The sequence below is a fragment of the Strix aluco genome, chromosome 27 (genome assembly GCF_031877795.1).
Source record: "Strix aluco isolate bStrAlu1 chromosome 27, bStrAlu1.hap1, whole genome shotgun sequence".
Classification (NCBI taxonomy): domain Eukaryota; kingdom Metazoa; phylum Chordata; class Aves; order Strigiformes; family Strigidae; genus Strix; species Strix aluco.
In genome coordinates, this window is record NC_133957.1 from 1,071,949 (window position 1) to 1,099,100 (window position 27,152).

At 44.3% G+C, this 27,152-nt stretch overlaps 1 protein-coding gene across 2 annotated transcripts in view; it reads right to left on the reverse strand.

The window, feature by feature from the left end:
* Nucleotides 1-27,152, reverse strand: part of DIP2B (disco interacting protein 2 homolog B) — a 68,772-nt gene that overhangs the window by 4,412 nt on the left and 37,208 nt on the right. Inside the window, exons 4-37 of one of the 2 annotated variants that reach the window (XM_074807752.1) lie at nt 26,289-26,414; nt 24,392-24,604; nt 21,893-22,036; nt 21,031-21,150; nt 20,216-20,413; nt 19,880-19,971; nt 19,280-19,390; nt 17,702-17,825; nt 17,063-17,172; nt 16,226-16,328; nt 15,138-15,202; nt 14,773-14,866; nt 14,109-14,228; nt 13,210-13,324; nt 12,455-12,594; nt 12,109-12,245; nt 11,705-11,785; nt 11,071-11,198; nt 10,177-10,291; nt 9,017-9,218; nt 8,517-8,626; nt 8,300-8,380; nt 7,631-7,754; nt 6,512-6,633; nt 5,808-5,919; nt 5,233-5,342; nt 4,478-4,608; nt 3,723-3,891; nt 2,536-2,706; nt 1,950-2,011; nt 1,777-1,834; nt 1,087-1,161; nt 324-501; nt 20-143 (exon numbers count right to left, since the gene is read on the reverse strand). In XM_074807752.1, coding sequence (XP_074663853.1) covers nt 20-143; nt 324-501; nt 1,087-1,161; nt 1,777-1,834; nt 1,950-2,011; nt 2,536-2,706; nt 3,723-3,891; nt 4,478-4,608; nt 5,233-5,342; nt 5,808-5,919; nt 6,512-6,633; nt 7,631-7,754; nt 8,300-8,380; nt 8,517-8,626; nt 9,017-9,218; nt 10,177-10,291; nt 11,071-11,198; nt 11,705-11,785; nt 12,109-12,245; nt 12,455-12,594; nt 13,210-13,324; nt 14,109-14,228; nt 14,773-14,866; nt 15,138-15,202; nt 16,226-16,328; nt 17,063-17,172; nt 17,702-17,825; nt 19,280-19,390; nt 19,880-19,971; nt 20,216-20,413; nt 21,031-21,150; nt 21,893-22,036; nt 24,392-24,604; nt 26,289-26,414 — 4,165 coding nt within the window. Of the gene's footprint in view, nt 1-19; nt 144-323; nt 502-1,086; nt 1,162-1,776; nt 1,835-1,949; nt 2,012-2,535; nt 2,707-3,722; nt 3,892-4,477; nt 4,609-5,232; nt 5,343-5,807; nt 5,920-6,511; nt 6,634-7,630; nt 7,820-8,299; nt 8,381-8,516; nt 8,627-9,016; nt 9,219-10,176; nt 10,292-11,070; nt 11,199-11,704; nt 11,786-12,108; nt 12,246-12,454; nt 12,595-13,209; nt 13,325-14,108; nt 14,229-14,772; nt 14,867-15,137; nt 15,203-16,225; nt 16,329-17,062; nt 17,173-17,701; nt 17,826-19,279; nt 19,391-19,879; nt 19,972-20,215; nt 20,414-21,030; nt 21,151-21,892; nt 22,037-24,391; nt 24,605-26,288; nt 26,415-27,152 lie in introns of those variants that run through there. The other variant, XM_074807753.1, reaches the window with a different exon arrangement.

The window sequence follows — 27,152 nt, forward strand, 5'->3', positions numbered from 1 at the left end:
TTTTTCACGGCTGTTTTACCATTCAGCAATGCTTCTGTGCGTTCGAGATACAGAGGTCTCAATATCAATTGGATGGTAACGCAGTCCCCTCAGTTCCAAAGTTTCATCCAGTGCTCCAACAACATACAGCGCGTCGTGGCGCTCTGGAGAGGAGAGATGGGAAACGGAGTGTTTGCATGCTATGAACACAGACAATAAATGGGGCTTAGATAAAACAAAGTGTCTCTTGTATCCAGACACGTGGATCAGGACTTATTTGCTGCAGAGTATAAAAACAACCTCTTCATCTTCGTTTCAAAGATAAAGACTCATTTCCGCCGTACCTCCGCTGGCAGCTGTCAGCTCTGTCCGGCGAACGAACCCGAGGTAGCCAGTCCGAGCCCAGAGCGTCTGAGCAGCGTCACCGAAGCTCAGACGAGTGTTGAAATGATCAGCTTGAAGGGTTTCGTTGTCGTAGATCGTGTAGTAGCCACTGGCCGTGTGTGGACTATTAACCCAAATCTGTACAGGAAAAGGAAAAACAGATCCACACGTTACAAAACCGAAGCATCTGTTGAGTATTAAAATGAAGCAAGGTAATAAGTGTAACAAGAAGGTTCTCTTTTTATCTAAGATTTTCCAGTTCCAAAAATGTTTTGCATTTAGCTCAAGCCTCCAAATATCCTGCAGAATCTTAAAAATGCGTCTTGCAGATCCACTCCCCTAATAAGTGTAAGCTGAGGATTAACTGAGTAAATAAACTGCAGATTTTTGTAACGTGTGAAGTCCAAAAATTGATAATAATCTATCAACACAGATCAGACATACTGGTGTGTCATCAGGATAAGGAAAGCAAGATGTAAGTCAGATTATCTGGAAGCCAGTTATGCAAGATTTAGAGTGCAATCAGCCTTCCTTTCTTTAAACTTGACAGTAAAATAACACAGCCAAATTCTGAACACTCCAGCAGTAACTCAGCTTAAAAAGGCCTGCAAGTATTACCACTCACAAACTGTCACCCAGCAACTTACATAATCGAACAGAGAGAATACAGCTCAAGCAGCAGACAAGAGGAGAAGGTACCCAAATAGAGAAATCTGCACTCACCTCCCCAAGATGAGAATCTCCAAGAGGCCCCTTTGTCTCAGGATTAACAATGACTACTTTGACTCCGGGTAAAATCTAAAGATCACAAGAAGGAATATGTAATCCTTGTATGAATTATCTTCACGCAAAACTAAAATACAATTCACCTTCATTCTCCATTCACCTCTGGAAAGGCACGATTTCACCACAGAAGTTACAAACAGGTATAAAACGTGCCAGGACACGCACACGGAGTGAGCGCTAACCCTACGAATGTATTTTGTGACTCAAGAGCCACAAAGGGAAAGCGCTCTACGCCTGTAAGTGTTGCTAGACCTTGATTCTGAAGAATTCAGTGTTAAAAACTACTGGGAAACATCTGTTAATCTGTTTAAAGAAGGAAGTGACAGGTACAGTAAATCTCAAATGCGTGCTGGTTTCAAGGACACGACAGCAAAGACTTTTGATCTGGTTCATTTACTGTAAACAGAACCAATTCTCCCAATTGTTTCAGCAAATCACGCTCCTAAATCAACAGACACTTCATGATAAATCCAACTGACTTTCCGGAGGAACAGTGTAACCGTCTGTCACCTCACGCCCTGCCACAGGACTCTGCCTTTCCTACATCTACTTCACAAGGGGCACAAAAAGCAGCGCGTGGTGGTCAGGTGCGGTGTGCCGCGCCCCGCGGAGGTAACACGGAATTACCTTCCCCGATTCGGAAAGCAGCAGGCTTTGTGGAGCTCCCCTTTCCACCAGTCGTACTCTGAAGGTAAAGAAAACATTGTCAAGGGAAAAAACAACAACTGGGAGATGCAATAGCTCAGTACCAATATGACATTTTATACAGAGTTAATTAAGTTTAAGGAAAGTTACTGTACCTGTCATGTCTCAAGGATTTCAGATCTACATACACCGTGGTGGGATCAGGCCCAGATGTTCCCTGGAGAGTTAACATTTTTTTAAAAAATTAATGTATCTACAGAAGTCAGGGTAGCTCCTGCCTGAGCTCATAAACGTTTCCAGGAGTTTCTTACTGGCAGCAAAATTCAGATTCACATTTCCCCACCTTTGCAGTTGCACTAAGAGGAACACTTCAGTGAACAGGCCATTTTCTCTCTAAGCTGAGTGTAACACCAGCGTGGGACACATCTCTGGGGAGGGGGGAGCTGCTACGGAGGCAGCCCAAGCGCTCAGTTATCAGCCCAGGGGCAACTAGAGTCACTGTTTATGTGGAAAGAAACAGTTCTCTAACGTCATGTTTCAGTTGTTTTGAGCATCTGTGACATAATCTGGCAGCTGAAAACAAGCTTAAATCTTGTGCCAGCTGTTGTCTACAAAGCAGCTGTTGGGCCAGGCGAACAACGAGGAGTGTGTGTGGGTCAGGAGTTTGCTGATTCAGAACCCAACGGAGTCGGGAAACGCGATGCCAGAGACGCCCCCGGCACCGGCGCGCGCTGGCGTTACCTGCAGGCAGATGGCAACGTTGACTCTGGAGCCGAAGGTGGTGCTGACAGCCCGAGAGGACAGGCCAATGTCTTTGAAGAGTTTGGAGAAGGAATGAGTGAGAGAAACTCGCGGCCGTTCCTCTGCAACTACCACACAAGTCCGGACACAGGACAGATTAATTCCTCGTGCCTGCAAAAACCCCAAATGAGTGCGAAGGACTGTGTGTGTTAATCACCCCTGCCACACTGCACCACGGTCTGTCCCCCCACAAGAAGTGACATTTGCTTTCTATCTCTGGGAATTACTTGGGAAATGCAGCACAAACCCTGTTATTGTGTTCAAGTTATTTCCTCTTTTCAGCTTCTATTTGTAATTATAAAATGTGTCTGACCAGAGCCTAGAAATACTGCTAGAACAAAATATGCATTAACAGTGCTCCTTCCTCTGCCACAGAGCGTAGCATCACGTGCTTCTGCAGTGCTTTTCAGCTAAGATTACATCTGTTATTCACTATTTATATAGATGGAAACCAAACCGAGTGAGAGTGAAGTCATTTACTGGGATTACACCGAGTCTTCAACAAAACTGGGACCAGAACCCACCATTATTTCCAGACACGACCATGAACGCACCGAACAGCGTCGGCCAGTTGCTCCCATCTGTGCATTCTGCTGTTTAACCGGTGACACCCCCCAAAGCAGACACCTTCAGAACAAGACTGGCCCTTAATCTCACAGATGGAAGTACACTATTTCAGTAAACCCCATGCAAAAAGCCACCTCAAGTGTTTCATGTAGCTATTTTTTTTTTTCCTTCCTCTTATCTCCAAGGAGAAGACACCTCTATTTAGCAAACTGCCTAACGTGTGCTTCCCATCATGTGCTGGTCTGAGCTGCCACTGCAGACTCTTACATAAGCAATTCTCCTGCACAGCGCTCTGCTGCCGGCGTCCTCTCGTCAGGGTTTGCCCAGCAGTCTCTGACACTCACTAGCAACGTGCTACCTACGCTGCAACGCTGCTCAGCTTCAATCCTTTTCATCTCCTGGGGCTGCAAACACTTTTTGCCGCTTTTGCTTTTTGAGCAAGCTGTGGGCTGGAGACTCGTGCAACAGGAAAACTGTTGTGTTTAACAATCATATCACTTTGCTTTACTACCGCAGTTTCCTTAATTTATGTAACATAACATTCAGGAAACATTTCTTACCTTTAACATTTCAACTTGGTTTCCAAGTCCCTTTGTGCACAGTTCCATGACTGAATAGGAACAGAAAGTGTCCCTTATTTTATACTGGCTGACAGTAGATAACCAGAGAAAAAGGTTGGATTCCAGCTCCATAGGAGGAATTAAAATTGACTGGTGTCCAGAATACACACTGTGAAGAACATTAAGAAAGAAAACACTTTTGTGCAGCATGTAGTTATCTTTAAATTAATATTTAATGTATTTTCATGTTGCATTCCTGCTAGACCAAAAGCAGGTTGTGGGACTCTGCATCTGAGGCAAACTGATAATAGCTCCAATGCCCACCTTCTGCAGCAACATGGTTTTAAAAATACAACTTACTGTACAAGAATAACCATCTATACACACACAAATGTGCACACACACTGTCAGAGTGAAGGAAGAGAACTGGCTCAACCACACAGTTTACAGAACGAAAACTCCCCTACTGCAACATATAATCAAGGAAGAAAAGCAAGAGAAACATTCTGGAGCCAGTAATATTTGGCAGCACAAATACACATAATCAAGACAGGATAACATCTTGCTAATCCGCAGGAAAAGGGAACATATTATTGTCAGTTCAAAGACAAATTCTCCCCTTACTGTAAATTAGTCATTTTGGTAATGTCAACATAATCTGTCTGTAATTACGCCAGCTAAAGACGTGGACTGCCACTTCCCATTTACAACCAGCCAAAAGTTAATCTTTTCCTTCTGCCCCTCTGAAGTCGTACCTGCAAAGGCACCAGAGCACAAACCCTAGTCCACAATAGGGGTCAAGACAAATTGCGATCTGCCGAGAGGAGTAGAGCTCACACTGAAGCTTGATTGCCCTGCAAAGGCCACTCACTGCTGCGTGGGACATCTGCAGCACAAGAGACAGAGAAACCGTGCTGAAATTCAAGGACATCAAACAGGACTTCATCAAGACAGGTAGGGAAGAATAAAGACAGGTTTGCCTTGGTAACACTGCTCCATAAACTATGTTTCTTCTTCCTTTATCTTCCGTAGCAGAGGCAGAGCACTGCGGGACCCTCCACAGTAAACCAGAAACAGTGATACCAACAGCTATTGCCTGCAAGCTTCAGGCATCTCGGACTCCAGCCTAAGGCTTTCATTTTTCAGTTTCTTATCCTCTCCTCTGCCAACTGCATTTCCTATTCTGCTCTTGGTGGGGGAAAGCAGCAGCTCCCAGCTCTGCTACTCGCATCGCTCGCTGCTCTCCTAACAGGCAGCTCTCCAGTGGGAGGCAGCAGCAGAATTCCCGATGCCCACGGTAGAGACCCGTCTTCCCACACTGCGGAACTCATTCTTCAGCACAAAGTCACACTGCGTTGTCTGCAGTGAATCCACAGCTTGGAGGGAAAGCAGGGTCTGGATTTAAGTTACAAGAGCCAGCTTTGGTGGAGGTCAAGGGGAGAGGTGGTTCAGAGTATCAGCCAAAGACAAGACACCAAAAAACCCACCTGCTAAAAACATTTTACTGTACCTTTACTCCTGTAAGCATGCCTGTTGTGGAAACACTGAAATCTAGATATGCTAACATTTCAGGTGTAGGTGGCTTATAGATCTGAGACAGCCGCTTCCTGGGCAAGTCATCTGCACAAGAGAGGAACAAACGTGGTTAATTTTTGATTACTGAAGTGGTATTTGAAAGGAGAACACAACTTTCAAAAAGCCCAAGATGGACCACAAAGCTTTCTGTTAATTCTCTTTCCAAGAGACAGACTACTGTATGACAAGACTCTTGCCAAAGTTCCCATGTAGAAAATCATTTATTCTCAGGAAAAGGGAGAAGAGACCAACTCGCTCTTGTCTTAAGGAAATTAACCGTTGTCTGCAACATGGCTTTTCAGCAAAATTATTTTCCATGCATAGCTCAACAAATGCAGAAGAGATGTCAGTAAACAAGGTCAGACCTAGCTTATATCTTGGATAGTTTCTCTAAATATTCAGATTATTAAGAGCCATCCAGCAGCACCTGAAATGGGGGACAGTCCCTTTGGAAGTCAATGGTAACCCCTACACAGAACCTCAAAAAGTCTTTCAGCCCACGGACCACACCTGTGTCAATGATGGTTGGCCAGGTTTTCACATCTACAGCAGCAGCTGCCTCTCTGGATTTCAGTAGTCTCATTAAGGTCTGGGTTGTGAGAATACAGGCAGCTTTGCTGACCTAAAAAGATAAATACTTACTAAAAAAAAAGACAAAAAGCATGTCCCAGTGGCACTGTCATTGCAAGATTTGATGTTCAGGGAGTGTGTTTTACCACCTGCAGCCAGCTTCCCCCAGCAAACCTGCATTAATTCCTGTGGCCTTGGCAGCACACTGCGCTCTCCTCTTCCTTCACTAAAACCTCAAACACAGACTAAAACGCAAATAACCATGTGAGGAGCTTTAGAGCAGGTGAGAACATTGCACAGCCTACACCCAGCTTCCTCCCCAAGGTCCTTTCCTGGTTACTGGGTTTGGAAAGTAACTAATAGCAGGATTTGCACTTGCCCAGCAGTAAGGAGTGTCAATGGGAAGTTTTAGGTGGTAACATCACGTTAGCATCTCTCAGAAACCACCTGTTTTACAGCGATTTGTCTTGCCACATAAGGAGAGGTGGTTCTCTCTTGTGTTTTACAAATGAAACACTGTCCTTCAGTTCGGAGATGTGCTTCGGTCCCTGCTGTCGCGGGCAGAGCAGGGGGGTTTGGGCAGCTGCGTTAACCACTCGGGTCTGAGAGGGCAGAGCAGCAAGTGCTGCAGCCCCGTTACTCACTTCCACGATCATTCGCACAGTGGGCAGCGTAGCAGTGAGGCTCTGAGCATGAGGCGGTCTCACGGTCACGGGGATGCAGCCAGCGTACAAACAGCCATAGAACGCGGTGATTAGCTCAATGCCTGCAAGGACACGATAGGCTGTAGTGTAGGACACTGGTGGATGGACCCCCCTTTTCTCCAAGTACCAGGTACAGTTGCCCTTTGCAGGTACACACACTAGTCCACAGCACAGATGTGCAACAGCAGCCGTCCAGCCACCGCGGGCAGCACAAGGATGCTAAGAAAGCTCGGGACAGGGGACTGGGAAAGCACAGACCACCAACCACAAAAAAAATCAAATCCATCTTACAGGAAAAGAACATCCCAAGTGGCAAATGACTCAAAAGTCAGTCAGGACGAAAAGGATTGTCTGGCAGGGCAAGAAGTACACAGACCAGAGAGCAGCTCTCGCTAGCAGTGAGCGTCTCACGCCAAGCGGCAAAGCTGCGTGCTGCCGGCCCCAAGACGCCGGACGGCGCCGCCACCGCGGCCGCTCCCGGCCCACCGCGCTACAAAAGGGCCCCCAGCGGCCTCGGGCACGTGCCCACTTCCTGCACCGCCGAAGGCGACGGCACCAGCCTCCACCAGAAGCCACCCTGCCATTTCTCGTAGCAAACTACGCGCTCTCCCTGGATGGAGAGCTGCCACCTGGCAACGTGGCTTCAGACAAACAAGATCTGAGCAGACCAGGAGCTGAGGAGTCGCTGGGAGGGTGACTGGCACAATTCTCCAGCATATCCAGTGCGGTCACAAGTTTCTAATAACCTCGTAGAGAACACATCACACCAGGGATCTTTGATAACCACAGAAGCCTTTGACGACACAGCAAGATCTAGCCAGGAGTGAGAAGGTACAAACTGGCTTTTCCAAAACTCTAGAGAAACAAAGTTTGAGTCTACAAGTGCAGGACATTAGGACAGCCCTCTCTGGAGTCAAAACTACATCAGGGAGTTACACAGTCCCTAAGGTATCGCTGTTTCAATAATCCCTCCTGTATTTCCAGATCTCCACGAGATTTCAAAGACAGACCATGCTGCATTTCCACAGTGGGATGCAGTCGTTACTCAAACCTGCTTACCAGGAGGATAAAGAAGCACCACATTGTCTCCTGCATTGAGATGTCCTTTGTCACACAGAACTGATGCAATTCTCTCAGCTTTTTTGTGCAACTGAAGGCAGGTGGCTGTGCACACAGTAGTTCCCTTGAAAGGAGACAAAAATGCTCTAAACAGGGCCTGGCACAACACATGTGTCAGTAAAATGGTCGCTGCAAAGAAAAAAAACAAACCAAACTTGCTTGCTAGTGTCAGTTATAGCTACTAGTTATCTATACCTATAGACTGCTGGCACTCAACGAGCCATTTATCCACTACAATATCAAAATATAGAGATGGAGTTAGATCTGCTCTAGAAAATTCTACCTCCCAGGGAGTCAAGTTCAGGTCTTCTTGCACCAGAACCTTGCCAGAATATACTCAACAGGGATACACCATTAAATGATACAGGAACAGTGGGACCTACAAACACGCTCAGTTTTAAAATGAAACACTGAACCATGAGAGTCATTTAGATGAAGTGACCTACAGGTTCAAAGGTTCAAGTTTTAAGTTACAATCCATGGGCAAAATCCGACGGAGACGCTAAATGGAGGACACTGGAGTGGGCAAAGGATTTTAAGCACAGTCTCAAACTTGCACTGAATAACTAGGGTGGACCTTAAAACCCAACAACTCGGCCCTGACTGTACCTTGGCGTTTAACAAAAGGAAGAGTGGGTGGTCAGGAGTTGCTTGAGCTCTCCACTGTAGTACCTCTGTCAGGAACTGGTGCTGGAACAGAGAGGCAGTAATTAAATATTAGTGCTTCTACTCAGAGGCGGTACTGAAGTGCTTCACATTGTTGCTTTGCGTTCAGCTGCAGGGGAAATTCTTTCCCATTCTCTGGCTGTAACAAATACTGAGTTACCTTTTTAACTAAATCATTGTCTTCTATTTGACCGAGATCTCTTCCAGAGGCTTGCGCAATACGCTTCCCAGCAACCAGGTTCCCCACCATCACAGAGGCAGGGCCAACGCCTGTTGGTAAAGAAGAGCCACATGACATGTGCAGTTTTAACACAAATGGGAAGGAGCTGGCCCAGAACTGCAATCTGCAGGAGAGCAAAGGTGCCAAGATTCTCTGTAGGATCCCACAGCTCCTGGCTGAGAGGTAACAGAACCTCACTGACAGAGTTCAGAAGTCTCCTATTCCTCAGCAGAAAGGATCCCCATGAGTTCAAAGGTAGGAATCAAAATTCCTGACTGACACATGCAAAAAGAGGCCTCAAACACGCCCCAGCCACAGGCCACAAGACAAGCTCTGGTCCCCAGCAAGCAGGACACACAGGAAGCTGTGTGACGCCTCCGACACCAGGTCAGACTGTGACCTTCACTTCACTAACATTAAACAAAAGGGCTTTGTGTTACCTGGTTGTTTCTGCCTGGGTTTTGGCAAGTTCGTCACACACGTGTGCGGGCACATGAGGATGTTGCACGGATGCAGAGAGCCCTCCAGAAAGTGCTGTTTGGTTTGAGAGATATGGATCCCTCCCAGTGGAGTTTTTGGCAGTGTATTGGCTGGCACGAGAGCAAGGCAATATACACCCACTTGGTGAATGCTGTCGATTGCCTACAGAAAGGAAAGATGGTCACTTGGATTCCTGGTGCCACTGCAGACAGCCTGCTGATTCTGGTGGCACTGACACGCTGCAAGACAAATCCCTGCATTTGTAAGGTACTGGAGGAGCAAGTCAGTCGCTACCACTCCATTTCACCTCTAACATCAGCGAGCTCTGTGGTAAGAGTTAAGTGCTTGTTAGCATCCCTGCCTTTATAGTCCATTTCATATACAAGCAAGTCATTTTTAAATCTTTCATGACCAAAATCCCAAAATATACACAGTTGCTTGATGAATCATATGATTTTGATCTTAGGATTTTATCCATCTGTCTCCTCTGAACCATCACACTCTGTTCCTTTTTTGTCCGCCTCAGCTTTCAGGAATCTAATACATTATTCAGACCACCAGGTACTTCCCCGATTTTTCTCCCCAGTTTGCACACTTCACAACCTGAAACATCACTCCCAAGAATGACACACATGCAGCGCAGGCAGCTCTCAAAGTAAGTATTTGCCACTCATTCTGCTTTCTTAGGACTACACTCATTCAGCTGTTTTAACCTTTCTCTGCTTACTGTCTCCCTGCTGAAAATTCATCTCCAAAGATAAGGGCAGCGTTAAAGCATAACTTTAAACACCAGCATGATCCAAGACTAAAAGCAGAACTCCTAGGCTTAAGCACTGGGTCTGCTTTGCAGTGCTGAGAGGCAACTGTGTTTCTCTACACAGTCACAACGCTGACCACTTTGTCAGAGCCTTCGCAGCCGCTTTCCCAGGACCTTGAGGACACAACAGAACAGCTTGTACAGAGCAGATGTACCCAGCTTGTGACCCTGTGAAAGTACCCCGTGCCAAGAGGGATCGTGAGCCTGTGCTCTTCCCATCTGGGGCTGCTGATGGCCTCTGATCTGCCCACACACTGAAGAACTGCGCAGACTCCCCTCGTCCGCCCAGGTACGGGGAATTACCTGCAGCACTCGGCTCATCCACTGAAAACTGTCCTCTTCAGATGCATCTGGCCTCTGCTCTGCAACCACCACAATCCTCTCATCATAGAAGACAGATACTGAGAACACAGCGATCCTAAGGAAAAGGGGAGAGCCATACTGGCACAAATTCTGGCTTTACGCCTTGGGAATAGGAAGCCAAGGAAATAGACTAAAGACAGAACTTGTAAAAAAAAAAACCCACCAACCCACAGGGGCAAAGACAGAGAAAAGACAATTAAAACTGAGTCAAAAAGGAAAGACTTTGTGAAGTATGTAAGGGATTAATTCCACCTTCTGATGAAATTCCTGCCCGGCATAGCCCCCTGTCCTCTCAACCTGCTATCACATTTCTGTTCCAACCTGTGGCAAATCACCAGTGCAAGGAAAGCTTTAAAAGTATCTCCAAGACATAGGGGGCTTAAAATCTGTTAAGTCTTAGAGACAGGAGCTCCAACCCTGCCTGAGGATCTAGAAAATTATATCCACAACTGCTAAATAAAATTAAGTATCTTTGGACATTAATGAAACTCTTGCTGCAGAGCATCAGCCAGCAGCTAACTACTACAGAGACTTAAAAGTAAATTCTACAGAGACAGAGAATTAAATTCTCCATGTGGCTGACTTATCTTGTTACTTGATTTCTTCCCCTAAAGTACACAGACTGGATGAAAAGCCAGACAGGACCGTGGGGAAAACAGACCTGTGTTGGGCAGGATCAGGCCAATTGCTGTCTAAACCAAATCCACACTTACTTTAACTGAGCTACCTAAGCAATCCAGTTACTGAAGAGAAATCAAAAATCACGCTAAAGATCCTGTTTTGCTATAGCACATGCAGAGGCTTATGGGGAGGGGCAAGGTTTATTTTGCTAACCTTCCTCTGTAAACTGTTTTTATGGACTCTACTGCCAATCCAGTTGCTACAATGTCATCAGCGTTATGTCTGCGTCCGCTAACTGTCAGCAATCCATCCATTTTTCCAACCACAAACACCAAACTGCCCTGAAAGATAAAAAGATATCTGTGAGTAACTTAGATAAAGCAAATATTCAAATGTCCCCAACTTGCATATTTCATAACTATGGCTAGATCCATTGGATTTGTATAAAACACATTCTCCTTCTCTCTAAAGTACATCATTTATGATTAAACCATTTATGATTAAACTTTAAATCGCACCATTTATGATTAAACTGAGCCACTCAGCAAGACAAGACATTCCAGCACGCACAGCAGAACTGCCATACAAAAAGCTTCTTACACTTGGGTTTAGAAGAATTAGCAATTTAAAAATGTAACAAGCAACACAGTAAGGCATTGTAACGACGACACGCTGGAGAAGTAAGGGTTCCTACTGGCTCAGGCAAATCCATTAACTTTCAACTCTCTTCACCCCAGCAAAGTATCCTTACACATACGTCTGTACCCAGATGCTTTTCTTTTAAACACTGAAGGCTCCTAGCATGAACAAAAGAATGCAACGCGAGCTCAAAAACCGTATTACGCACAGGTCCGACAAATCCCAGCAAGCCGGAACGGACAAATGGCACATCCCCCACTGGAGAGCCAGCCGAGTTCACAGGGATAACCTGCAACAGAAGGGACCACACTGGAAGCAAAGTGCATTTGCCTGAGGATAGAAAAACATTCCCCACATCAAGAATTGCACTGTGTGTGAGGGAAGTGATGAGGAGGAGAGGGAATCCTCGGTACAGTCACCTTCTAGCACTTTACAAGACCTTTACTAGGCCTTTACAAAAAGGGAACACTGAGTGTATCTAATTGTAAGGAGTTTTTCAGGGTATCTTTTTAAAAAATAACATTAACACTTAAGGTACAAACCCAAGAGGTTACACAAGGCTATCAGTTCTACACAGGAAACAGGGAAAGAGATGCATTCCGCTATACATACCTCAAAGGTATTCTTTGTCACCCCTGCCAGCCCATAATACATCATTCCTCCTGCTCTGGAGCTAACACAGATTTCCCCAATCTCATCTGTTTTACAGAGCTGAGGCGGTCCATCAGGTTTCACTATACACATCATTCCTAGGACAAATTACACACCGTTAAAATAGTCCCCGAGATCCGCCTCGTGTCAGCGCTGACACATTTCACTGTGCCAGATACGACAACACGGTACGGGGGCTGCCCACCCCCCCCCGGCGCTCAGGCTGGGGATGGGAGAGAACATTGACCCGTTCTTTTTCTAAAACATTTGCAAACAGGTCTTAGAGGAGACTCCTGCACATTTTTACCTCCTGGCATCACATGGCCAACATCCTGGACAGTGAGAGCAGAGTTTTTATCTTCAGTGTTGACACGAATCACACCAAAACTCAGCCCGTTCATGGACAGGATGGCTCTTCCAGGCAAAGGTGCCCCGGGGACCCCAGGCCTTTGAAGGACACAAAGTCAATACACCAAATCAGGCATACAGGCTATTATTAGACTCCGATGAAGATATCGCAGCAACAGAAAGATGCACGTTTCAGGGTCTCTTCTTTGCATAACAAATTTAAAACTGTGCGATGGCAGCAGAGGTTGCCTCCCAGAAGAGCCACATCGATTGGTAAGTAAGAAACCGTATTCTTGGGCAAGTGCAACTCTTCCTCCAGCTCTTCAGCTTACCCCAGGCCAGAGATTCCAGGGCTATTTATTACAGAAGGCAACCACGGACAGAAACAGACTGAAAATGACTGTCCAAAGTGATATTAAATTTCATCTCAGATTCAAGAATACCACACTAGCTGTGTAAATCAGCAGCAGGAAAAAGCAGCGTGCAGTTCTTACAGGCACTGTTGAGCTGTCACACATCTTAGAGGGGAAAAAAGCACTCGTATCTTAGGAGGAATGTTTAACAACTTAGCTACTTGAATACCTGAGCACACACAGTAAATGTCAGTGGAGCTCATTATGTGCTGAAGTCAACTATGACCAAGCGATGTGTGAACAAACCTCAGCCTGGATCACTTAATCTGGCAAACAGACTGCAGCGCCGTACGCCCATTACCTCCGTATGGCGATAGTCATCGCTTCTGGAGATGTGGCACATGGACAAATTGCCTCTGGTTTAAGCCCATGGCTCTGAAACAAGCTCAGGAAGGCATCACACGAGGACACAGACCCTGGAAAGAAAGAAAATACACCACTATGACTTCAGGTAATTTGATTTTATCAATTGTCTGTAAAATAACTTCTTTCTAAGCGCAGTGTATTTGCAGAGTACATGGCTGTATCTCTTCTAAAAACCCCAGGTACATCCTCCAAGACACCAGCCAAAGGTGCTTCAGTGCCTACTGAACGTGACCTGGGAACAGGCACGTCCTCTTGAACAAGTCTGCCTTCCTCCCCCAGTTCGCTTCAGAGTTGTTACACGCTCACGGTACAACAACAGGCTTAAAATACTTTCCAAACCTCCAGCAATTAGCACACACGTGTAGGGTCTGTTTCCATGCAGCACACACAATCAAAGCAGGTCTGAAGGTATTCCAAGTATCCCTCCCAGTTGGTGCCATCTAGACAAACATTCTTTAATCCTTTTCACCAACAGCATTCCTCACAGATTTTTCCAGGGTTTTTCCCCCTTCAAAGTTCTTTTTAAAAGCCTTTACCTTATCCCCTGTGAGCAATTTAAAACCAATCTCCCTGTATCTACCAGAGTTCTGTTTTACATTCAACTCTCCTGTTTCTTACTCCGCAGTATCTTTCACAACTCCTACTCACAGGATGAAAGCACAGAAAACCCCCTGTCCTGGTGCTCAAGTACCACAACCCACAGCTCTGTGTTAGCAGACAGCTGCCCTAACTGAACTCTTCTCGGAACTATCTATGAAAGGAGTTAAGCTTGAGCCTAAGAGACAACTAGCCGAGCACCCCCTCTCCCGAGAACAGCAGGATGTGCATACTCACAAGGATTTGCACCATCAGTTACAATCAGCATGCGCAGAGAACTCAAACTGACGTCTCTTTGGTCTCGATGGGCCATCATGGCCCAGTGCAAGTCTCGACACTTGACTAAAGCAACTTTTGCTGCAAACCAACACAAAAAACCCCATATAAGGACAAATAAAAGCTTTGCATGAGTCATTTTCATATGAATACACACTCCAACACTCTCAAATGAGAAAATTCTCACTGAAGCAAGCAAGCCTTAATTAATTGAGCCTGCAGTAACCGCAGACCCCAACATACAATAGCATCTGCTGTGGCACGCAGGCCAGTTGCCCACCACCTGAGCCAGGGTCTGTCGCTATTGCAGCCCCTCCTCCAGAGCACAGAAATCATCATCGCCATCTGAACGGCCCCGGTGAGGACTGGGGAGCAGTGAATCTTGCTGTGCTCAACTATTTTTTCGGTCTCATAAAAGGCGCCGGCTTCAAGCACACAGGTCAGGAGGTCCCCGACATTCACAAGGCATTAGGACTTTGTGTATATTTAGAAACAAATTAGAGTTTTGGCCCTTGAGATTTGTCATGGAAGACCAAGAAGACAGGCTCTAAGGCGTTTGGGATTTTAACACCCCTCACCCATTTATCCTGAGAACTTCCAAGCTAAAGTTGTAGAACAGAGTTACCTTTGTGGGCGTGAACCCTCTGCACCCATGAGAGTGGGCAGGTTTTCATCACAGAATAGGGCACGCTGATAGTGTGCAGTTTGTTCATTACATTCTGAAAAGCAGAAAAAAGATTTTTAGAAAAGGGCTCACAAAACCTATTACCAAGCAGAAACAGGAGTTGCCCTCACTCCCCATCGATCCCTACCCCACCACGAATTCACGTAAGTTTACTGAGGATGCTTCTACACTTCCTCCAGAGAACTGCAGATCTTGCAGGGACAGGGATGGTTGACTGGACATGGTTGAGGACCATTACCTGTTCTCAAATGCTGCAGTTAGAGAGTTATGAAACGCTTCAGAAAGTCTTTACAGGCTCAACTCACCGTTAGAATGCCATGCCACAAGCCTGCATCCTTCTTAAAATCCAAAACATTCACTATCGTTTCACCTGGGAAAAGAAAAGTTGTAGTTTTAAGTGAAACGTGCCCGACAGCTGTGACCACTATTTATGGTAGAATCTGCATGTTTGAACGGTCAGATCTGCTCCAGAGCTACACACGGAGCAGGCAAGTGCAGAGCCTTGTTTGTCTGATTATACATTTTACTAGTCAGAGCTTCTTGTTATGCAAAGTAACACAAGTGAACATCAATCTAAGAGAAGGAACACATCCCAGAAAGTTGCAAGAGAATTCCACTCCAGCCTGTAATGTTCATCAGTAGAACAAAAAGGGTCTTAACCTCATTATGCGAGAGCAGTAGCAGGGGAAGAGAGCAGAGAGCATCATTCAAGTGCTGACTCCCAGAAGCAATGGAAATTAAAGGGATGGCTTCCAAAAGACAAACTCTGCATTTTAAAGTACTATGACATACGGCTCTAAAAATAAAGTTTCAGTCGTGGATATATAAATGAGCTTGATTTACAAGGTAGATCAGACTAAAACCATATCCTCCAGCAGAACTCTCTGTACTCCCACCAGCAGTTTCCAGCCTCCATTGCCGGGTTGGCCAAGAAGCATCACGCGACCAGTACAGAACCAGCAAGAGGTGCTTGGGTGTTTACACACACCGTCAAGAACAGAAGTTTGGAAAGACATTTTCGTGGCTGATCAGCACAGTGAGAGGAAGACTCAACCTCATTGGAAAATGTTCCACTTTTGATTCATCTGCTCCTCTTTTGATTCATCAGAACAGACTTTTTCACTTTCTAGACATGATGCAAATCCCGCTTGTTATTTCTCTTCACTATGACAATGAAAATGATGTAGTTTTGGATGGAAAAGATTACAGATAGTCTTCACTTTTGGGGGAGAATTAAGCTGGAGGTTCTTAATTCCCCCCCACTTTTTTTTTTTTTTAAGTAGACACTATTGTGTATTGGTTACTCATAGACAGCTGTTACACATATGAGGCAGCCACTAAAAATGACGTTGCTGAACCTTCATTCCTTTGCTGTTTCTGTGACATCACCTACCTTCAGAATAGTTGCAGGCCTGAGACAAGGCTTGACAGTGAGACAGCATGGCGACCCGAGACACTGTAACACCCATAACACTTCCCTCTTTGCTCGTCTTGTACTACAGAAGAGGAAAAAGAAGTCAGGGTGTAACTCTGGATCCCACACGTGAAGGAAGTTAAAATCACAGAATCCATATTAAATAAAGTTTTGTTTCTCTAAAGCTGCTGAGACATACTCGAAGAAGTACCTGCTTGTAGAAAGGTATCGGCGAGGTTCACCCTGAGAACAGTTATTCAGGTGGCAAACGTGCTCAGATAACTCCAGAGACGCGAGAGAAAGATGGCAACTGAACGTGTGTGTGTGTGTTTCACTGTTACTACTTCTCACAACATCTCCTGCTGCTCCCACAAGTAAACTGAAAAGCCTTTTTGTAATTTTAGAATAGCCAAATTGCTGTTACTACTTAAACCACTGCGATTCCTAGAAATTGCCTTACTGAGGCGTACAAACGAAAATAAACTCTGCTAGGAAGAACAGAAAACTCAAAATGCTTAAGTAGTTTCTGAAATCTGTGTTATCAAGTACGCTATCTCAGAGAGCTCCGTTGTCTCAATTACTGGCTTTCTGGAACAAGAACAGTGTTCTCCAATTAATTTTGAGCAGCGCTCAAGGCCACAAAGATATTCAAAACTAAAATAAGCTTCACAGCAGGTTGTACACAGTGAAAGACTTGTTTCAGCAGCTAGAAACTGGGAAGCTTAAGGTAGCGAGGTGAAAGTATTATCTCTCTGGTGATTAGAACATTAAATTCAGCTCACGGAAACTACTTTCTATTCCCCTTTCACTACTTACCTCAATATATGCTGGCTCAGTTCCTGCAGCTGAGATGTTGGGCTGCCAGTCCTTAGGAGATTTGGAGAGATATTTTGAATCTGTCACAACCCATTTGAGTCTGGGCCAACCTAGAGCCAAAATTAAAGTGGAATATTAAAATCAGTTTATTTATTGAGGGATTTATATTCTGCAAGAATATACTAAAACCCCATCATTTGTCCAAGTTCAGTTACACAAGGAAAATACCAAGCCAAGCCAAGCTACTAGCCAGAAGGTTCATCTAGTTTCTCATCAGGGAGTTCAGTGGGCAACAAGGTACTTCCTCTACTCAGGAAAGATCCCTGCAGTATTTCTAAATATAGCTGCTTGTATCATTAATAAAAGTGCTTTTGAACCTGCCAAATGCCACCAAAGGGATCTGAGGACAACCCTGGCTTGTAAGGTGGATTCACTGCAACTTCCAGAACAACAAAGCAATTGTGTCAGACACACGGATCAATCTACACCACGTGTGTAAAACCTACAACAGTTAAGTGATGCTGTCAGAAAAGTTGCTCCCTTTGCCTCCCTAAATGCATTCAGATGTCTGACTACTGCTTTCAGACAGCTCAGCTACAGAAAAAGTACAATCAGAAGCAAGTATAGAATCAATCTAACCTTTAAACTGCACAATTTCTCCATTCTGGGTTTTTGGAAGCCCTTTCAGACAAACTTCAGTGGTGAGGGCCAAAGCAATGCCACAGCTTCCCAGCAGAAAACCAATCTGCTGACCACCAGCATCCTGAGGGAGGAGGGGGAAAAACGTCATTCCCGTTTAAAGATGACATATGTCAACTTTCCCCTTACCAAAACCCAAGGTCTGGTAACGCTCTGGTAACTGGATGGCAGCATTATGGATCACATGGGGAGCAAAAAGAAGAAACAACCCATGCCCACAAACACTCTTCCCTTTGGTTCTTCTTTCTCCCCCCACACTCAGTGTCTGACAATGGTTTGAAACTCAAATGACAACCGCTGTCTGGTAGGGACGAGCACAGCCCCTGCCAAGCTCATGTACTGACACATTCTGGAAGATGATAGAGCTGTAGCACAAAGGCCTGCTGGGCGAAAATGGAGACATACCTACAAGCCAATAAAAGTCCATAGGAAAATGATAAGCCATCAGAAAAATGCAGAAGGGCTACTTTATCTTCTGCATACCAAGTCTTTTAAATTCATTTTGTTCAAAAAGGAAATGATTATGTAACTGGGGACAGATTGCAGAGAAATTTGGTGATTCTCAAAGGGAACTCTTCATCCAAATATACAAAACAAATATCACATTGGCAAGACTAGAATGCACTGGATGTGAAAGCCACAGAAAACAAGTGCTCATGCCCAGCATTTAAGCATCGAGCATACACCATTTATTTTCATTAATGGAGGCCCAGATGCTTCAAAGAGGAATCATGAGGCAAAAAAAGCAAAATGTATAATTACACTGAAATAACAAGGCCTCTCTTTCCCTAGGAACTAATTTCTATTGCACAACGATAAAGACACTGAAATGAGGTAGCTCGCTAAGAAATCTGATTGGGCAAATACTGGGAGAAGTTTTAATTTTGTCTTTGGTTGCTATAGCAGTTGTCACGTTGCAGACAAATGAAAGCAAAGCTCTGTGACTCCCATAGTGCTACCAGACCAGCTTACCATCTCATTACCACCTCTCTTGCCATACGTTTGCCATTACCCTCTTTCTTTTGTTTCCTCTTATGAAATTCTATAGTTTTAGACAGTTCTTGGTATAGCAATAATATGGCAATATTGCAAAAATTCTGGTAAGGGTAAAGAAAACACTTCGTTCAGCAAATATTCACAAAAAGTGTCTCAAAGCCTTCAGAAATACTCAGCACCTTCAGTCTCCAGCAAAGTCCAAGGACTGGCAGATGCTAAGCGTGGCTGGAGGCGAGACCCCCTTCCCATGGATCAGAGGGCAGATTCACAGTGTTATCTGTCCGGAAGACTACAGCGTTTAGGTGAATCGACCACTTGCAGCTACTCAGCACAGCTCCCTGGTCAATATGTTTTTCCATTTTTAAAGAGCTATTCCAGGTTCACAAAGGTCTTGCCCACTGCGTTGATACAGAGCTGCTAAGGCAGCGGCTGGATGCTGTGAAACACTTTCAGAGGTTGATGGTCTGACTTGGTTTTCATCCCACATCAGCCTATCACTCCTCTAAGTTCCATCAACGTTACCTTTCTGGTAAGAGGTACCTCTATAGGCACTGGTATGACTTCTGCTAGGAGACAGCCGTAAAATGCCACCATGAACATGACTGGGTCATTGTTGGGATAAACGAGGGCTACCTACAATTCACAAAAATGTTTTGTTAGTTGAAATACAAGGAAAAATTGCAAAGTACAGATCTATAGTGACTAAAAGTCAGAAAACTGTGTGTTATTTCCCATTCTACCACAGGCCTCTTTAAGCTCTCTTTCTTCCACAGAACGTATGTACGTGCATGAGTTCCCCACGCAGTAACGTCAGCGTTCCCTCTGTGCCCATATACATGAAGATGCACACACAGCCAGAACACAGAGATCTAAAACTCTGTATTCCTCTCAGAGGTGCAGTGCTCTTCCTTAGATGTATTTCAAAGTCCAGAGCCAAGAAGTTGCTTACAGAGCAGCCAGCAGGACTGAAAAATCACAGAAGCTTCTTTCCCAAATAGCCTGTCCCTGGGATAAGAGTCTCGCTATTAAAAGAACAAGATTATAGCGTCTGTGGTGAGTTACAGCCCCCCCCAACCCTCTTTTTACTTCAGAGGGAGAATCAGACAGTCCCAAACTCATTACCCTATCTCCAGGTTTTAACACGGGTTCGTTTTTGGTCCCCAGTTTATTAAGCAGTGTGTAGGCCAGCTTGAGACTTCTGCTCCACAATTTGCCTAGAACACAAAGAAGAGAGACTTGCACAACTCCAAATCAACGCAGCACACAAGAGAATGTTGCTGTTCTTGACTGCTTTTACTGCCTGCAGTCACGTCCTCTGTTTCAGTGACACTGCTTTGTCTACAAAGCTCTCAAAACCCAGGAAGGTATCTGCAACCACACTAAGACCAACACCCCCGTGTTCTATCCACTGCTGCTCTTTCGGAGCAGTTTAGCAATGGAAGTCAGGGCTCAACTCACCATACGTGAGGGTATAAACTGGTTTTCCTGTAACATCCAGTGCTGTCAGACAGGGGCATTTCGCTTGTGTGGTTCCCCAGCGCTGCAGTGCTGCTTCTAAGGCAGGAGGCCAGTTACAAACAACTCCCAGGGGTTCTCCCTTCACCGGTGTCATCTGGCGGCCCTCTGGCTTGGGCTGATTTGGGTCAGGCTGTGGAACTGAAGAAAATTCAATAATATTTCCAGTTCATCTTCGCCCATTTACTACCAGACAGTTAAGCTGGAAAGACACGCTGAAAACAAATGCTTTTCCTCACTGCCTTTAGGTTTAACAACGCCGATTACATTTCACTTCCTAGGAAGCCCTCACAGAACAAAACACCACTGTGAACACAGACTTCTCCTAAGGTGCTATTAAAAGGTACTTGATACACTAGTGAGGAAGGTAACGCTGGTTTGGAGACAAGAATAATGATCTTACAAAATAAGGTTGTAATGAAATTACCAGTAAAGACAATCCCTTCTGGGAAATAATTAAAGTAGCCTAAGCAAATGAAGGGGTTTTAAAAATCTATTTAAAATATTTTTGTTAATAAGTTTTAGTTATTGTAAGAAGTTTAGTGTTGAGGAACCACTCAAAGCTCGGCAGTACAGTGAAGTACTTCCAATTACTTCAAACGTTGGTTTTGTATCAGACTATTCACAAAGGCTACTGCCAGCTGCAAACAGCAAACCAGAGTCAACTTCAAAAGCAATGGCATAAATAAATTCAGCCCGTGCACGTCTGTCTACTTATAATAAACGATTAAGAAAAAAAAATTATTTGGTGCTATTACCTTCCACAATTTCTTCAAAATCATCCACAAAAAATTCTTTCAAGGGTGGCCTTTTAGGTCTTTTCAAGGTGTTAAGCAACTGCTGAATTTTTGTGGAGACTCTACTACTCACAGGAACACCTGGAGGGAAAGATTTTGTCTAATAAAAGTGTTCTTGAGCTCTGTTAACATTTACATCTTACCTCCTCACACCAGGACACTTCCCTCGGTGCGCCCACTCCTTCAACTACTGGCTTCCATTATTAGAGGCGGGATGACATCAGTGTTGTATTAACCCAGTGGTCAGAAAACGCCAGTAACAGAAACTCGTTTTTAAAGCATTTCCCCCTTCCAAAGGCTGCCTTCCCTCTGTCTGACACACTGCACTGGCTGTGAAAGAGCCGGCAGGTCCGTGCCAGCTGCTGGCAGAGGGAGGACACGGCACCACCACCAGCCTTAACGCTTCCCCTCTGCACAACGCCAGCCAGCCCAGAGTGAGCATCCTCGGTTTGTTATAGTCAAGAATTACATCATTTCATTCATCTTACCTTTCCTTTGGGGGAGTCTAGGACAAAAGCTTTTAAAAACAATTAGCCTACCTAGGCGTTTGTAATATTTTTTTTCTTAAAAAGTGGTAGAGAAAAGCTTATTATCTCTCCCATGATCTTCTCCAGTTCAGTACAGAGCAAGGTAACTGCTGCAGCTTGGGAATGTGCTAATGCCAATGCCCTACCGGTGGCACAGGAATGTGTTCATGCTAATGCCATAACCATTTCAAATTTGTGAAGTGCTTAAATGGGATCAACTTGAGTCACAGGATTCGTTCTCCCAGCTCAACCTGAACACTGTTCTGATTTCTGGGTACTCTGGAAAGCTTCCATACCATCAGCAGTATCCATGAGACTCGAGCGATTAGATCCCTTGTGCATGCCTTTCACAATCCCTGAAGGAGGAAGGTCAATCGCTGCTGGGCGTGCTGAGGAAGAGGAGGTAGTTGCTGTGACATCTGGGGGAACTGAGAAATTTTCTAAAAAAAGGGAGAAAATTGAGATGGCAATTAACATATACCTTTTATTGTCAGATGGAACAAGCAAAGTGTTAGTTACCTGTTACCAACAATCTTAAGAATTTAATGGGTTGAATGGCTCTTATTAATGTTAAACACACCGCTTCCTAAACATTAAGTAGGTCTAGGAGGTGCACATTATCTGTTCTGGAAAACAGAAAACAAAGGCACAGGATGAGTGGCTTTGTCCAGGTCAGGAAAGTGGTTCACCAAAACAGAATTCCTATTCTTGGTCTCTAACCTTCAAATCAAGCTAAATCTCTTGACTTTCAGCACTGTAAAAAGAAAAAAAAAATATATATATTTGAGATCCACATGAGCTCTGAAATATTCAAAGCCCCAGAACAAAAACCTACATCACCTATGCAGTAATCTCTCTTGCTAGAATTATACTATTTAACTTTTTTGTCAGTAAGGGCTTTCTAAAACAAAACACGCGGTAGGCTACTGACTAAAGCAGATCAGCAAAAAAATCAGTTGGTTTAAATTTCTTCCAGTTCAGTGGCTAAACAGTATGAGCCTGTCCAGCAGTTAAATAAAAACTTAAAATCTAATGAATAGAGCGAGCCGCGTCTTACTTTTGCTTTAAGTTGCAAGACACTGTTCTGCTTTTCAGATGAGTTTGTAAGCTTCAAACCTGCAAGTAACTCTGCATACTTCAGTAATTCCCTCATTAACTTTCTCTTAAATAAGCAATTTTGCTTACATGGGATTTCTTTATACAACACAGTAGGTTCAATCATCTGATAAGGCAAGAATATTCTGTTCTAGCTTAACAGAACCAGCAACTGTTGCTTACAAAGGAAAAAAACCAAACAATTTTGAAACTGTACGTTAGCTTGCACAGAGAGAGTCTGAAGGAAGTCAGATACTGGATAATTCCCACAGAAAGGTTCTCGTGGTTGATTCTCTGCAACCCTCTTTCTGAGGAGAAAAAAAAATCCATTTCTGCATACCTCGGGAAATACGGTGGGAAGGAGTATTTCTCATTTATTGAACTTCGAGATCACTAGGAATGACCTAGGGTTTGTACACCTCCGAACATTTGCGGGACTTCATACTGCTCTCTCCAAAGAGATGTATAAAATGGCACATGTGAGAGTTCCTATTTAAATTAGGTGTTAACACAGGATGAATGTGGCATCTACATGGCAAATACAATTCCAACAAAGATTTAAAACTTCTGTTTTGCATAAAATACTCCTTATGTTAGATAGCAGTCATTCTGTAGGTTAAAAGCTAGATTACCTTAATTCATTACAAAAGGTATCGTGGCTTTCTGTAGGCTCCAATTAAAACCAGCCTCTCTGCTTCAAAGACATGTTAATTACGTTGACTACATTTTATGGGCAATTTCCCCAGTTTTCCATTTCAGAAAACAACTTGCATCCCAGCAAATAAACAAACAAAAATAACAGCAATAACAAAAAAATTAAGTGAAACAGTTAAAAACACCAGCACTTCTACGCACTGCTCGCCCCAAACCAGTTAAGCAAAAGCAGAGAGCACACAAAATACAGACATCTCCTAAGACGCAGTAATGTCCCTAACAGCAGGTAAAAAAAGACAAACATACACAGAGCAAAACCAAACTTTGCAATTTCAAACAAGCATCAGCAGCAAGGAGCACCTCAGAGCCTCAAAAAACTGAGCCTGGGGTATCCAGATCTGTAGATTTTGCTCCGTCTTCTCAATACCTAGATGCTCTGATTAGTCTCAGACTAGTCATGAAAGATCTGTGCTAAATCTTTACTCTGCTATAACCATTTTTTTCAATGACATGCTCAGTTGTTCACATATATGGCTGGTTTTGGTCATTCTTTTATTTTTTTTTTTAATCTAACGCAAACAAGAAACCATTAGGGCTTATAGCAAAATGAGAATGTTAAAACACAGCATTTCCCCCACTCCACAGGCAAAGACACCCCTGTGGCATTCATCAGGACACAGATGCCAAATGCTACTTGCATACGGTAGCTTTGTACACACAGTAGCTTCAAAGAGCCGTAGACATAAGCAACACAGTATACAGCAAGGAAGTTGTGCCTACCGATCCTCTCAGTACTCTCACAGACCCTGGAGTCTTTTCTACTTCGATAAGCTCCTGCTTCCCACTTCCCCTTTTTCAACCACCTCAATAATCTGAGATTCTTCAGGAAAAAAGCATCGTGATGGTGCAATTCCAACAAATTCTAGCAAGTTCCATCAAAACTAACTAAACTCTCGATCCGAATTTCCCTTAGGCAATGGACAACTCCAGCTTTATTAATACAATCTGAACTTGAAGCAATTTTTCTGTTGATACCCATCTCCTACCTATTCGAGTATTGGCAAATACATCAGCTAGTGACCCACTGGTCCCTTTGCCTTCTCCATGGGAAAGTGTAGAAGATGCTGATGAAGATGTGGATGACCCCTGAATAGATCGGTTGATCCAAGACTCAGCATTCTGTAAGCTCTGATGCAATGCAGCAGAAAGAGCAGCCTGGCGCCTTAGCGACCCCTCATCCTCGGATGCGGAAGACGTGTCTGTGTGGAAGCAGAAAAGAAAATCTAGCTGCTTAGGGAAAAGCACATTGCACTGAACATGCTCTCTTTCCAATTCACATATCAATGGCACAGGCTTGTAAAAATGAAGATCTTCTTTTCACAGGCTTTGTCAAACAAGGTTACATCGGCCAGAACAGAAGTTAAAGCAGCAGACATCTCCAGTGTGAACACATTTACCCCTGGTGCTTTGCCCCTGCTTAAAGCACACGAAAGATTCACCTCCTCAGACAAGTGTCCTTCCCCTGGGTTCTCCAGGTTTATTAACTTATCTCTCGTTACTTTTCCATTCATATTCTATAGTATCAGATGCTGTATTGCCTAACTTTGGTAATTCTGAAATGGAAAGTGAGGGGTCAGTATTGTTGTCAAAACTGAAAATTCACAGGAACAAAGCAGAATGCAGGCACTGGGAAACAAATGTGCCAAGGCCACACGCAGAAAATGCTTTTGTCTGGTTATTCTAAATGGGTCCCTTTCAACTGCAGAGAACAAACAAAAAACACCCAACCCCAAACCAAACCAGAAAACTACAAGAAGGAACTGCATCCTGCGTTTCCAAGAGAACAGATACCTTGTCTACCCTTAAAGCTGTGAACTAATTATTTATTTATCATGCAGAAAGCACCCATTACCCGATATCTGATGTTGTACACTGCTACACACAAAACACCCAGTTTGGTTTTGGTCTAAAATTTACGTGTTCGTTGAAGTGATTGCCTGCCTATACTCCAGTTGTAAATCAAACTATTCAATCACGTTCTACCTACTTGCCAAAGTAGAATGAAGTCACGAGCTGAAGAAAAAGACTCCAGACACACTGTAAGTGCAAACCTTTGTGTAGTACCTACAGCTCAGAACGTGCTGTAGTGCTGGACAAGTCAGTACAAAGCTGAGACCCAAGCAGACACCGAGAACATGCATTAGCCCCCAGGAAAGGAAAAGAAAAAAGGAAGTATAAAGAAAAAAGGAGGTAAAAGAATAGCTATGAGTGAAGCGGCCTAGCAGAGAGATATGAATTCACAATGAGATATGAATCCATAATCTTGAGATGACTTCATCAATCCAAACGACTGTGATGCTTCTGCACAATGAGAGACAACAGAGAAGTCACTGCCGAAAATGACACATATTCATCTTTAAGCCAGTGCATGCAGCTGCTGGAAAACAGAGAGGTTTAATAATATCTGATGCACATGCACCACAACAGACACCACGTTATCCGAGGTATTTTGCCACAGCCATTGCATGGGAGGGATTAGGAAGGAAAAGTCCTGCAAGTCATGGAATCCCGCAGGACCCCTTCGAGGTCCTTGCCCAGAAATGTACATCGCTGCAAATCTTTTTCCTGTATGTTGAGCATTAAACCTTAACAAAATTAAAATGTGAATTATGCAACTGAAATAGGTGTGAGGGAAGCAAAAGAAGCAGCCTCAGTCCAGAAAGCCTGCTCAGCTCTTGCCAATTGATTCTTTGAAAACTCCCAGGAGTCATTTTTGCAGCCCTAACAGCAGCTCCACGACAACAAGAGCTACAGGAGTAACAAAGCACCGACGAAGGTGCTGAAGAGTTTGACCGCTTGGACGATCGCGGCCTCTTGATCTGGAAGCCGTCACTAACGTGTGCCTCAGCTTCCACACAGACACACACACGGCAAGAACCGAACCTGGGGGAGTGCAGGCATCGGCCGGCGACTGAACAAAGGTCGACCGCCTTTTCGTTGGCATGGGCAGGGCCATCTTCTGTTCTTTGTGTTTCGCCAGCGCTGCCTGAACCGCTTCTGTGTGGATATCTGCAGAACAGAAGGTCACGTACTCAGTTTTACAACAGTAGAGGAGGAAGAACCACACACAAGGCTTACACACGTGCAACCACTGCTAGCCGTCAACCCCCTGTTCTACAGTACCTTCCCAAACAACTACATTTTGCCACCTCATGAGTAACATCTCTTTTTTTTTTTAAAACAGGGAAACTACCTGAGGTTTCTGAAGTTAGCAAGCTAATAGCAGGGCCAGGTTTTTCATCCTGGAATCTTCTGGATTAGTCATTATATTCTTGTGTCTCTAGCAACTTTTATAAAAACTCCAACCCTACCAGATTGTTCCCCTCAACCAAAGATTATTCTAAAATATGCTTGTGTGCAATTTAAAACATGCACATAAGCTAACAGCGTATACAGCCCCAGGTGCAACTCTGGTCTCTAAACTGACAAATTCTGAGCCAGTTGTCTGATTTAGGAAAAACCTTATGTTCAAAAACCTGAATGGATGCAGATTTCATGTAAATCTTGAAAGTTACTAACTGTGCCTGTAAATACATGCTGATTAGTAACTGAAACAGGCTAGGACTTGAGGCTTCCATCCCTCTGCAAACATCCAGAACTCTTTAAAGGAAGATACATCACTGGTGATGAGAAGACAACTTACCAAAAAACTGCTATGACAAGGGAGAGCTCATCTACATTAATTTCTCGGATTAATGTATTTTAATTATGCTTTTCCAAAAACCAGAAAACTAGGCTCTTCTAATG